The sequence below is a fragment of the Macrobrachium nipponense genome, chromosome 22, assembly GCF_015104395.2.
Source record: "Macrobrachium nipponense isolate FS-2020 chromosome 22, ASM1510439v2, whole genome shotgun sequence".
Classification (NCBI taxonomy): Eukaryota; Metazoa; Arthropoda; class Malacostraca; order Decapoda; family Palaemonidae; genus Macrobrachium; species Macrobrachium nipponense.
The window spans coordinates 53,302,678-53,316,724 of NC_087213.1; the positions used below are offsets into that span (position 1 = coordinate 53,302,678).

The window sequence follows — 14,047 nt, forward strand, 5'->3', positions numbered from 1 at the left end:
ATCACTAAAGGACGCTTGTAGCAGCGTCCCGTCGGCCCCTATATAGCTTTTTAATGTACCTCTGTTCCTGCTTCCTCCCTTCCTTCTCGCTTTCGCGCCTCACTAACTGTATGTTTATATTTTTTATTTTATCTTTTCATAAATTATTGTCTTAATCTACTTTTTTCTAATAACTGAGCTCTTCTTTCTGTATTTCGTATTTCCTTCTATATAACTTCTTTCAAGCAAACGGCATATTCTGTAGAAGCTTGAATTGCAAGTCCATATGAAGAGGGGTTTCTCTTCTTCTAATAATAATGATAATCATCATCATCATCATCATTGGTTTTTCTCCAAGCTCTAGCGTTATGAATGGAATAGAATATACAGTGTTTAGGCCGAAGGAACTTTATAATAGATATATTTTGAAAGGTGTAGGTAGGCCTAACAGAAGGAAAACCTCAAAGCAATTACACTCTGAAATAATGGTTAGGAGAGGGTAGATAGCTAGATGGCAGAAAGATATGAACGGAGGTACAGTAAAAAGAATGAAAGAGATTGCAATTAGGGGTTAAAGGGACGTTGCAAAGAACCTCTAGTAATGCCTACAGTGAGGTGCACTGGGAACTAACCCTCCTGCGGAGAGGTGCTCCACCATTAGAACTTCGTATCAGTGTGTAGATGTAATTTCAGACATTGCTCTAGAAGACTTTTTTTTTTTTTTTCAAGAATAAATGGACTTCATAATTATCTTTACCGAGTCCACCGCGCAGGTCTCTTGTCCATGTTTAGAACAGTTTCTTTGCTTCATACATCGTAACTGAGCAAGAAGTGCTTATAGGACTAAGTCTGTTTTTTGGTACAAAGTCCACTTTAGTCTCATGACTATGAAAAATTCACTCTGCAAAACCCTACTTAGATTACATAGAAGACAGACAAGATTTTTTTTCTTAAGAAAATTATCTATATTTGAACTTGGTGATTAATCCTCTCAAAAAATAGGTTCAAAGTTGGATTCGATTGCGAAAAATTCTTCATTGGCAATTAAGAAATAAATTAAACTCAGCTCATAGAATGACTTTTCTTTTTATCATTGCTCTGTATGTCTTACAGCATTTTATTTGCTCTCTCTCTCTCTCTCTCTCTCTCTCTCTCTCTCTCTCTCTCTCTCTCTCTCTCTCTCTCTCTCTCTCTCTCTATATATATATATATATATATATATATATATATATATATATATATATATAGTATTTATTCTAATTGTATAAATATAATGTTTTTGTTTCTTATCGGTAAATGACCGTCATTAAACTATATTGGTATGTATTATGGCTTAAACACACACACATGTATATATATATATATATATATATATATATATATATATATATATATATATATATATATATATATATATGTGTGTGTGTGTGTGTGTGTGTGTGTGTGTGTGTGTGTGTGTGTGTGTTCGCACATAATCTACCTGTCACTTTTTACTACATATACGTACACGTATGGAATTGTAATAGCCACAATCCTCTCTCAACTGGAATTCGTCACAATTTTTGGATACGTTCGTCACTGCAAAGCCTTAATTAAGTCCATTTGCAAGAAACATGAAATAAATTCTGATAGACATAGTATCATTATCAATCAAACCAGAAAATTTTGAGGTACGGGCGGGCGGTGTCATTGATGCCGAGAGCCAGAGAGCAAATTTGTTTGTTTTGGGGTTATGGCCCGGAACCCCCCCTTTTCCTTCAAGAACTGAACGTTGCGTACCCCAGCCGTACTGCCATATTTCAGTTAAATTCCCTCTGGACGCAGGACACAAACTCGGTTTTTATTTTTTTCAAGTGGCCCCCCTCCTCCCCCTTCTACTAAAACTATGATAATTTTCTGAGAGGTCCACAATAATGAAAAATGACCCGAGTTTGTGTATAATTTAAAAACCCTTTACAAAGCTTTCGAACCCTTCCCGGTTCAGTCTATTAGAACATTATAATATATACTCTCGCGACAAAGAGTTTTTCCCAACTATGATAATTCGCGGGATACAAGATCTCGGACATTTCTTTTTGCCATTTTCGTAAAACTGTTTTATTAAAGATCAGGTATCAGGAGGACGACACGAAAATCTCGCGACAGCGAATATTTCAAAATGAGTGGAAGAGAATGAAAAATAAATGAAGCTCAGGTCTCGCGACAGCCTTTAACGAATGTCGTAATTTAGTTCGTTTCGCCCCCCGTCAAATGACCCCGCAGCGAAAAAAAGGAATAGTGCCGCCACTCCGAGCGTAGAATATTGTAATTTAAAAGGCATTTAAATGTCCCTAATCCCTGCTTAACCAATATCCACTGTATTTACTTTTCGCTCACTGGTATACCTTTTATTGGCTCGTCCGCTAGCTATCAGCTGGTCTTGGTTTCCGGTGCACTGGAATTCCGCACCGTTGTTTCGCTTCGCATTTATCGCACATCCCATTGCCCTCGATTGCCATCGCACGAAGGACTGACAAACCGACGGGATGACGTCGAAAAAGGGACGAAATAAGACGTAGGAGGCAGACGGCCGTCCGCGGACCGTTGGCCAGAAACGAGTCTACGTGCATGTTTGAATGGAGGAGGTATCAAAGAGAACGCATGTTAGTGTACATAGTGAAATTTACCCTGTGAGTTTCGCAGCGATTGTGAGCAACGCCGCTTCATCGGGCCGGGTCTGGCTTATGGTGAATCACATTCATAACCGGAGGAGTATCAGCACGAGGCTCGGCCTCCGCGGCAATATGGTGAAAGGTGAGAGAGAGGAGAGAAAGAAAGCTTTTGTTTTCCCTTCTTCCCCCCTTCGGTGGATCCCGAGGACCACCAAGATCCTTCCTCCTCCTTTCCTCCTCCTACTTCCTCTCGCCCTGATCATTTTCCCCTTCGGACGCTCTTGGGGGGCCGCCTTCCTGAAGGAAACGGCCTCGCGGGCGAATGCACGCCCTTGACAGGCTGTGCACGAGCCCCTTTTAGGGGGGGCGTGCGATTCGCCCCGCAATGGATGCCAGTCGCCACAGCAGCTTCCGTCGTCCCTCCGTCCTTAAGGCACAGGCAGGATTCGTTTTCGCCAGGGATCGATAATTTTCGATAGTCTTCTCCTCCGCCCTTGGGAGTTTATGCCATCGGCGGGGGGTTTCTGCCTCCTGGGACGCCCTTTTAGGGTTGTTCTTTTTCCCCCTTCCCGTGGGCGGCGGTTTATGGTCGACGCTTCGTTCGGTCCCTTGTCCTGGGGAGGGGTAGGAGTAGTAGCCCTATGCCCGGCGCCCTCGCCTCCTATGGGTGGCGATCTGTTGCTGTGGGTTTTGGCACCACCTGAGGGTAGATTCTTCTGAGCCTAAACGCAAAAGAATTCCTACATTACATTAAATCTTTCAGATCTCTCGCCAAGTTACCTCTTCTTTTGATACGCCAATTGCTCGGGCACTGGAAATTAATGTGATGTATTGGCATGTTTGTGCCCTAGTTTCGTCTTGCTTTGTTTCCCCAAGGGTCTACCTTTAGGTCAACCCAGCGAGGGTAGACTCGAGTTGACCGTGGCGTCATAATTTCAAGCTTCTTAATTGTAGTTGAAATGAAAGTTAACCTCTTCCAGATTTTCATGTAGTGGTAGTATAGGCCTACCTTGTTTCCAAGGGCAGGCTTCAGAATTCTATTGTGCAGTTTAGGAGCATAGGATTTTACATAATTAATTTTTTAGTTACATTCTACTACACCTGGCTCGGCTTACATTTCCAACTACTCGATAGTTTATTTTCTCCTGCTAAGTTTCCCTCCTGTTACACCTATCAAACTTTTTACTATCAATTCGCGTTTTGGTGCTGAATGACCTCGGGTCCCCTGTGCTTGGAATCAGAATTCCGTATTCAATGTAAATCCTATCTCCCCCACCCCAATTTTTTTTTTCTTTTTTTCTTGATGATAAGGGTCATGTGTATTCACCAGCAGAAGTTGCTGGCATCATTGATTTCTTTTATCCAAGTAAGGGGTCAGTAGTAACTCTTAAGGAGGAGCTCTGCACAGAGCAATTATTTGTTAATTATTGAAAGTTTCTGACAACAGTTTAAAAAAGGGTGTACGTATATGGTACATTACAGGTGAGATAACTTTAAGAATTTACCCCAATGTGAGATATTGACAGTCTTTTGTTGTAATGTAGAACACTTGAAAAATGCACTCAAATAATGTGAGAATTTAGTGTAAATTGTTTGTTTTTACACAAAAGTTCTGATGGACACCATGTTTAAGTAACATCGCGTAGATTAGCTAACATAAAAACATAAACCAAAGACAGTAAATTTCTTCCATTATTTCTATAAATTTTTCTATTTAGTTTGCCTATACTGCGTCTTTCTATAGGTATTCAGTAAGAAAATAAAAGATTGATAGACAGTATCTCAGTGCAGAGTTCTTCCTTAGGGTTATTATGGATCTTTTGAGATCATGTCTTTGCTTTGGAGGTACATATGGTGTCAGGCTGAATGTCTTCTCTTTAGACTTGCTCATAATAAGTTGAATAGTGTGTGGGTTTTTTTTTTTTTTTTTGACTGAAAACTGAGTTAGAAGAACTGTTCTCTGGCCAGCCCAAAGGATTCTGTAGTAATCTTATTTACAAATATCTTTGCAGTACATCAGATTTTATTTAAAAGGTTGTAGTGCTATGAAAATTATAAGAATTGCAACCAGCAAAAATTGCCAGTTTTCAGCTGCAGTGCCTTTCATTGTATGAATCATTGTATGATTTCGAAAACATGATTGTTTGCTGTCGTTTCTGGCATTCAGTTAAAATATGTTTAATGGCTACTTGTGTTTGACATAGGGTAAAAAACCGCATGGTACAGGGGTGGACCATGTACGATCAATGTGTACAACCCCAAGAAAAGTACATTATAACGCGTCCTGACACCGGAGTAGAGGTCTTTAGCTCCGTTTCTCACCAACAAGAAGTCGTGTCTGATGCCCATCTCCGATGTCAGGATGCGTTATAATGTACTTTTTTTGGGGTTGTACACATTGATCGTACATGGTCCACCCCTGTACCATGCGGTATTTTACCCTACTTTGCAAATTGGGGGGCAACTGTATGGTGTATACATTAAAAAAATTGTGTTAAATTACTAGGCCATGTTCTCAATACCTTTCTTTGTTTTCTGTTATTTTTTGACGGTTTCTTGATAGATAGAATCCTTAATAGTTCTGAATTTTTTTTTTCATGGAGGTGTTATTTCAATAACATTGCCATTTTTCCCCATATGATATGATAGAATTAAATGACATTTATCAGGTCTTCCGCTGCAAGGTGGAATGGAAATATAGGGAGTTATATAGCTTGTTTTGCAGCAATATCTGCTTTTTTTTTTTTTCGTTCTATTCCTAGATGAGATGGTTTTCTTACTATAAGGCATAATTGGTAAACAAACTAAAAGTCCAAGATACCAGACATGCTATTTGGATCAAGCTGACCAACTTGGATTAGGGTTATTTTGGTGACTTAAGAGTATAAATAATTTCATCTTCAGTGATGTTTCTGAAGGAATGTTTATAAAGGTTTATGTATTTTTAATTTAGATTCTGCTGTAGACTTTCATTGTTTAATAGGTGACATGAGATATGTCTGCTCCATCTGGTGAAAATTGGTGACTAAGGGAGAGATCAACCACGTTGGTGGGAGCTTGTTTGCTAACCATGTACTGATAGTGTAATAAAGGAAAAAGTGGTTCATCACAGATTAATGGTGGGAGATGGATTAGGTATGGTGTGGGTTAATATGAAATAACACATATGCTGACTCTAGGAAATCAAAGAGAATTGTGAAGTTTTGATTAGTATAATGTATTCTATAAATTTGAAGATTATATTGAACTCCAAATGGGGCTATGTAGTGCCATCAGTGCACCTCATGTGGTGAACTGTAGGCATTGCTTAAGAATGTTCTTTGCGCCATCCTTTTGGCTCCTTGCGGGAATCCCTTCATTCCTTTTACAGTGCCTCTGCTCTACTTTCCACCTTCTCTTAGCAATTGTTTCATAGTGCAACTGCGAGGTTTTCGTCCCGTTATACCTTTCACTCCTATTAAATCGTACTTTCCCTTTCAGCACTGAGTAACCTCATAGGTCCCAGAACTTGGCCTTTGACCAAAATTGTATGTTCCAATTCCAAGACATGCAATTTTTCCACCAGATCCTCTGGGTCACTTAACTCTTTCATATCCGCTTAGTTTTGAGCACTGTGTCCCCAGATATCCGAGGTATCTGGGAGCGCTCGACAGTGCAAAAAAATAATTATATAGAAAATTCAGCGAAAATATAAATTTTATGCCGACAACATTCATTTTCTGTCCTTTTTTTCTAAATGTTAGTATTTTATGGTGGAATAGTCAGAATAAGAGTCCCAGCACCTAAATACGATAAAATGTGAGTTATTTAACAAAAAACAAAAAAATTTGTACTTATTTTTATATTTTCGTTCGTAACCCAAAAACTATGAAAGTCAGGCGAATGAATTATTTTTTATGAGAAAGCCAATAAAAATCTCTAAATATCAATATATAAATCAATGGTAAACGATTAAGTCCAGCCGGAGAAAAAATTGATAGAAAAGAGGGTAAGAAACAGAGCGCAGTACAGGGATTTGAGCATGCGCAGTACACAAACTACTTTGTTGGCATATTGATACGCGAGATACACGGTCCAAGGTATGATCTAGCCTATGGAAATCGCTACTTGTCCAAAAAAAAAAAAAGAATGCCCCTACCACACGCACGAAAAATTTTGGTAAATTTTATGTACCGCTACGTCAGTTGGATAGATAGGGGATAGAGTATTTTTACGTACTATGACGTCAGTTGGACATGAAAGGGTTAAGTTTTCATTGCCATACCTACCTACACTTGCGCAAACTCGGCAAATTTTTCACAAATTGGCAAAGAAAACTACTATGGGAGCTTGCTTACTTTTGTAAAGTTGTTATTTTCTGGGTTAATCTTGTTGTACATTATCCTTTGACATATACAATTGCTCATTCTTATTGTGAGTGGAACCGTAAAAATTTTTGTGCTTAGTCGCTCAACTAGTTGCCCAGCCTATAATCATTTCCATAGTTTTTGAGAGTTCTCCCATTGTTTGTAATATTGATAGGAGTTTATTTAAGCCTATGAAGTTCAAGGATTCTCTTATTGTTAGGAAAAATAAGGAATATTTTTTGTTATTTGGCTGCTCTTGAGCTATGTTATTATATAGAGATTAGCTGAAGCAATTATCTCTCTCGGTTTTGCTAATAGTATATATAGGCCAGTGGTTGGTTCTTAAACTGAGGGGTGTGCCTTCCTATGGGGGTGTCAGCAATTTCCAGGGAGGCACAAGTCATAGGGAAAAATAAAAAGAAATCCTAATTGTATTCGTTATTTTCCTAACAAGAGGGAAGAACTAATACATATTCAGAAGTTTATGAAAAAATTCAGAAATATTGCCTCATAATGTTAGTTTCCTATAGTCTATTACTCTGCTAATTAGACTTGTTGGACTTACCATATTATGAAATTATTTACCTACCTCTCAAAACCCCTTCTCTTTTTTTTTTTTTTTTTTTTTTAACCCCTTCTTTACCAAGAAGCTTAGCTAAATGTAAACGCTCCATTGGCTAACGAACTGATTTTTCCAGTAATGAAATAAATATAAAGTGGTTCATACTGTACATAGCTAGTATATTCACTCCTCTTCACGTAAAAACTTTTTACTGAAATATCTCCAGAGAAAGAAGACAGAAGTGAAGCACATGAAAACAGAATTACAAATGGATTTATACTAGTGTAGAAGATTTTTTACATTTTCATGCTTGTATGTCTTAAAAAAAATGAACATGGCTTATTGGTTAAATCTTTTTGTCGTTTATCATTCTAGTAATAAACAACAGTGGCAGAGCATATAACACATTTGACGATTACTGCCCAGAAGCGCAAGGTGAAATGACGTACCCTAAATTTCCTTCCGCACAAGTCGCCACACTCGATACCACAAGTTAGTGTTGCCATGTACTGACACTCTTCATCTATTTCAGAGAGATTACACATGTTTCCAATGCTGAAGATTTTATCATATATATAGTATATGAATATTTGTAAATGTCCATGTATGTATACACAGCATATATCCAAATGTCTGAATCTAGGTAGCCAGCAATTATATTTGATTTGCTTCATCGTACGCCTGGCAGTGCATTCCACCTTTCTGAGTGCTCCAGTACTGTTTGTTTTGTTCCAAACCCTTTAAACCAAAATTACCGAATCATAAGAAGTCTAGAACTGAAAAGAGGAAGGTTGGTGGTATGTGCGTACCACCTTCATGTGCCCGGTACTATGCAATAGTCTTGAGTGGTGGTACTCTGTGTATCCCAAAACAAACTCAGTAAAGAAGGGTTTAAATCTGGGAGGGAATTTTACTTATCAAGTGGGACATGGATGGAAGGACCAACTCTTAGAGGGGGTGTGGCAATAAAAAGTTTAAAAACTGCTTGTATAGGCTGATTGCCTTTCATTGACCTTGAAGAGTTGTGCAGTGGCAAATGTTAGGTATGTTGGTGCCCATTCTTATGCTTTTCAACAAAAGTTGATGTCAGGATATCTTGTGACGTCTAGATGTTTTGTTTCACAAGACTCAAAACATTAAGGAGTTTTATAGGAACAAGGTCTTGGAAAAATGTATTTTGAATTAGCAGATTGAGTCTTACAGAAGTTGAGATTATAATCAGTTCCCCTAGTCAGAAATTGACTCTCATGGGGCCAAGCTTTCATAGATAATTTGTGCTAAGTTGCTTTTTTTTTATATATAGTACCTTGTTACATTTTTTTTTTTGCTAGCGTAGTATAAATGTATCAGCAGGAACTGATGAGGACTAGCAAAGATTAATTGAGAAAAGTATATGCCATAACTAACAATTTTTATATTGAAGTATTATAAGTTTCAGTATTAAACTGTTTACATTAATTTGTGGATGTTTTTTTGTTTCAGGGAAGCGTCGAACAAATCGCAACAGCAAAGATGAAAATTCTTTGGTTAATGCAGTGGATGGTCCGAAAGGCCCCAAGGAACCAAAGACGTTTTATGGATCTCTGAATAGCAGTAAAGCCAATAACTTAATTAGTGCAGTCACCCGAAAGAAAGAGACAAAGATAACTTCTTACTTCTCTCCATCAAGGTACATATTCTAGTGTTGTTTGACTAGTGTAAGAGAACTGTATGTTCAAGGATTGCTTTGGGTCTTATACCCATTTAACAGTTGGAAGTCATGGTTAACATGCCCATAACATCAGCTGTTAGTTAAGAAAATTACAAGTAAGAACTCTTGATGATTTTGCTGTGAAGAACTGCTTCTATTGTGGATCTGTCAAACTTTGCAACTATTAGTGTGCTCACACCTTAAACTTGCTAACTTGCCTCCCTTTCACCTATGACCTACCTAATCACTTTTTGTGCACTAGTGTGGATCAGAATTTGATGATCATACATACTTTTAAGATACCCTATCCACTTAGCTTTTTCAAACTACCTGTCATCAACATCATCATAAATTTCAGCCAGAATTTTTTTCCCAACAGAGGTAGATGTAATACGAGTTTTCCCCTTCTACTCTTGTCTTGTGCACGGTCATTTTGAATGTCCATCTAGTCTAGTCTCTGTTTCTGCCCTGTAATCTAATATATTTGTTCTTCCAGTTCTTTGTTCTGGTACTTTGAGATCCACTTCTATTTAGCTACTTATATGTGTATGGATGGAGATGGAATTTACCCACATCAGAACCTCCATATTTACTCATGTTTACAGTGGTTCCATTTTGCTCCAAGTGTGCAAATACAACAGTGGTTTCCAAGATTTCTTTCAAAATGACAGCGCTCAAGACGGACTAGAAGGGAAAACTCATATTATATCTTCGGCTGTAGGGAAAAAAAAAGTCTGGCTGGAAGAAAGCATTGCATCTCTGGTAGTTTACCAAAAACACTCCAAATTAGATGAAGTATGCTGTCCGCTAAAGTTTTACAGTCCGTGTACTTCTTAATTTGCTGTCATTACTTCCTTAAATGTTTCCTTTTTTGTGTTCTTGGAGATGAAAAGTAGTTTGTTCCTACACGATATACAAACCCTCAGTCCTTTACATAAGGAATTACTTTCGGCGTAGCTGGAATTACAGCCGTTAAATTCTTGAACAAGTTGGTTAGGTAGTAACTACAGTGTGGCAGGCGGGTAGGCCAGGCTGCCCGGATGTAAACACTCCACTTTGCCTTTGGCCGTCTTCCGATGACGTTTGTTTGCGAGCTCTTGCTGACTGGCAGTTGATCATTTTCCCGGTGGGATCTTTCTTTTTGTTTTTAAATAAATATGCATATACAGTGTTTGATATTAATATTAAATTCAATTCAATTAGTATGCAAACCCACTTTTTGTGATAGCCTTTATAGCCACCTTTCTACTTTGTGTTAGTCGGTGGCAAAGGTATGCCAACATCTTTGTTATTTACATACTTTCGCCCTTTAATGTGAGGATGAGATATGTACCTAACATGAGGATGAGACATGTATTTAACGTTAGTGATATTGATCCTCAAGGCATGTATTCATCCGAAATTACGCCTACACTTTGGGAATTACCAAGGGGAACTTCAGAGGTTTGTCCTTTGTTTGTTTTTTCTGGTAATTTCTCTTCTCCTTCATCCTTTCACTTATCGGATGAAGGTAGAAGAGGGGGCATGTGGTGTTGGTGTTTGGGGGATCTCCTCTCACTTCGAAAGGCGGTGCTTTTGGATGCGAGAGGAGTATCCTTATTACTTTAAATCCTTTTTTCTTTGTTTTACAGACTAACTGTGGTGATGGTGTTAACAGCAGTATTGGTTGGATAGCTCTTCGTATAGGTTACCCTAACCTCGGAATTGTACCTGTGACTCGTACCATGTTGTGATACTGATCCTCAAGTGTGTGTACTGATCCCCTGCTGGTAATCATATTCATTTACCACTACTACATTAGAGTTACGTCACTGGACGAAGCTTCGCTGCTGCCCTGTGATGTTTAACTATTCCTGATGGTAGAAGTCTTGCAGAATGTGGAGGAACGAAGAGGAAGGGAGCTCATCAAGTGTCGTCATCATCCTCTTCGAGATCATCATATTTCATCAGTCTCCACCCCTTCGACTCCTAAGGCTCTTTGCCATAGAAGGAGAAGTTTGTCTCCCCCCCTAAGAAGTCTCTTCATGGGACTTCTAAGGGTCTGTCTCCTCAACTGAGGAGGCGGTTGGGTCTTCCACTGGCCCTCCTGTTCCTTCGGGAACGGGAACAGTCACGCTGTCCCCAGGGTCTAGTCCCCCCAGATGCTGAAGCCTTGCCAAGGATAAGGAGCTTAGGGTTCAGTAGCCGGGCCCTGACGCCCGGTGGGAACTGCTTTCTTGCTGGGCCTTGGTGCCCAGCTGTTGATCCAACTAAATAAGTCAGCCCTTTTCCTTTTACTAAAAACATTTCATCCTTCTGCTTCCTCCCCCTATAAGTTATGGATTTTATGTTGATGACTTTTGGTGTGGTTTTGGACATGATTTGGATTTGTTTGTTGGATTTGATGGAGGGTGAGGATGGTTGGCATGCCACTTCACCCGCAGAACTCTAGTGCCTAACATGGTCGAGTGAGGGGAAAGTTTAGATGTCAAACCCTGCTCTTAGTGCTGGGTCTGATCTCGACGGACATCATGACGCCTTAAGCACTGAGGGTGGGGTGTATATCTGGGTGGTACCCCTTAGGGCAGCCTCGTATGGAATAGCACTGTCCTCTAAATGTGGCTCCATGGTAGGTGGGGGGTACCTGGACGAATCATCAGTTCTTCATCCTGATGACAATAGTAAAACCTTCTGTCGACTTGGAGCCTTTTTCAAATGAACTCCTGGTTACTACTACCATTTTGTAAATGAAACCAGTCCCTTTAGACTGGACTTATGAAACACTATTCAATGAATTTTGTAAATTGGGAACATTAAAGAATTACAGAATAGACTTGGCAAAAATTATGGTTTTTTTGAATTCTGGATATTTTTCAACAATGAATCGGAAGCTCACAGAGCCTACAGAGAGTTCAGGTCAGATTCATTGAGTGTTGGACTTGTAGAGGCAGAAGAGGTCCCTAGGTATCTTGAGATTTATTGACCAGTAATGAAACTAAAGTTGTTCCGACACGGGATACAAACCTTTCGGTCCTTTTACAATAGGAAGGTTACTAGCAGCAGCTGGATAGGTCGTAAGCTTTCGAACAAGGGGTTCGGTAGTTAACTGCTTGTCCGACAGTGCGCGCGCCGCGCGACTGGGAGGTGAAGAACCACTTTTGCTTTTGGCCTGCTGGCGTGTGGACTGTGTTTATCAACGCTCTCTGCCTGCTTCATCGTCGTTTATCTTTCGTATGGTTGTGTTTTCTCTTTCTGTTTGCATTGTGAAACTGAAGATTTTAAGTACAATTATTCATTTTTTCATTATTATTGTGAAGTAAATTAAGGATCATGGATTCTCCGCGCCCTCCTATTACCCGACGACTGTGCCCCGGGACTGAAGGGCGTAAATGCGGGAAATTCCGCAGTTTCCCTGAAATTGATCCTATGTATTGTGTGCTCGGTGCCGAGGGCGGGAATGCTCTCGCGCCGAGCCCTGTGTAATTTGTGAGAATTGGTCTGAGGTGCAGTAGGGCTTGTATGAGGGTAGGAAGAAGTGAAGGCCTGCCAAGGAGGAGTCGGAAAACTCTCCTTTGACTCCCTTGGTGACAGATACTTCGTCTTCTTTCCTGCCCCCTGCTCAGCTCCCGCGTATGGCACCTTCCCCTTTTGGGGGGGGGGGGGGGGGTTATCCAGGTCCTTCTCCTCACCCGATCTGTCGAGTGTGGAGGAGGGCACTCGGTACCCCGACGTTCAATTGTATTCTGGGTCTTCCGTTCGTTCGGGGTGGGGGCGTCCCCCCCCCACCCCCCCGTGCGAGGGGAAACCCCCTCTAATCACCCAACTGTTGCTTCTGCAGGTGCTTCTACCACGAGGGATGACCTTGGTCAGGTGTGGGCGTCTTTGGGCTTGCAGGGCATGCCTAGTGTCCAGGGGCTGCTTTATCATTTGGCTGGGTCTGCTGCGGTCACCTATGGGACGGTGACCACTACTACGACCACCTTGTCGACTCCAGGGTACGCCACCCACCCTCACCTGGTGTATTCACCTCATGTGGTGTCAGTGTTGCCTACAGCCACTGTGCAGGGTCCGATCGCCGTACTAAGGGGGGGCGTGCCGCTGCCGCCTGGGGTTTGCTGTGCTGCCGCGACCAGACTTTCGCTGCTTTAAGAGCTTGCCCCTGGACCTGCCGCTAGTACCGAGGATGTCGCTGGCTGTTGCTCCGCCTCCTGTGTTGCCTGTGCCACCTGCCGTACCTACCGAGACTGTGCTGACCGTTCCTGTCGTTCCTGCTGTTCCTGAGAGGTCCACACCTGCTAACATCGTTCCTGTTCATGGTGTTGCTGCCCCAGACGTTGGTCTGTCTGGACAGGTGTGTCCGGGCCCTGTTGCTTCGGCAACAGCAGCCCCGGCTCCGCCCTAGATGGCAGACTTAATGTTTGTCCTGAGGAAGCTGACGAAGAAGAAGAGGAAGAGGAGGAAGGTGTCGTCATCGTCTTCATCGTCTTCTTCGTCGTCGTCGTCGTCTGCCGCCTCTCCCCCTTTGACTTCCAAGGCTTCACAGCCGAGGAAGAAGAAAGCTGCCTCCTTCCCTCCTAAGAAGTCTCCTTCAGGAGCTTCTCAGGGCCCGTCCCACTCCGGTGGGACGGGGTGTTCTTCCGCTGGTCCTCCTGCTCCTTCGGGAGCGGGGCCCATCTCTTCTTCTGCAAGGAAGAAGTCTTCGGGAACCAGGGGAGTACCAGCTAACACTGGTACTTCCTTGCCTGGTGTTAGAGGCTCTGCCGCTACACCAGGTACCGTCTCGGCCTCTCGTTCGCGAGAGGTACTGGGTGTCAGTCGCCTACCGGTGACCGTGCAGCCT

At 41.4% G+C, this 14,047-nt stretch overlaps 1 protein-coding gene across 3 annotated transcripts in view; it reads left to right on the forward strand.

The window, feature by feature from the left end:
- Positions 1-2,433: 2,433 nt before the first annotated feature.
- LOC135198645 (uncharacterized) overlaps positions 2,434-14,047 on the forward strand; it is a 72,462-nt gene continuing 60,848 nt past the window's right edge. Inside the window, exons 1-3 of one of the 3 annotated variants that reach the window (XM_064226429.1) lie at positions 2,434-2,772; positions 7,914-8,030; positions 9,021-9,207. In XM_064226429.1, the coding sequence (XP_064082499.1) occupies positions 2,595-2,772; positions 7,914-8,030; positions 9,021-9,207 (482 nt within the window). In that variant the 5' untranslated portion in view covers positions 2,434-2,594. The remainder of the gene's footprint in view (positions 2,773-7,913; positions 8,031-9,020; positions 9,208-14,047) is intronic. The other 2 variants (XM_064226426.1, XM_064226428.1) reach the window with 2 other exon arrangements.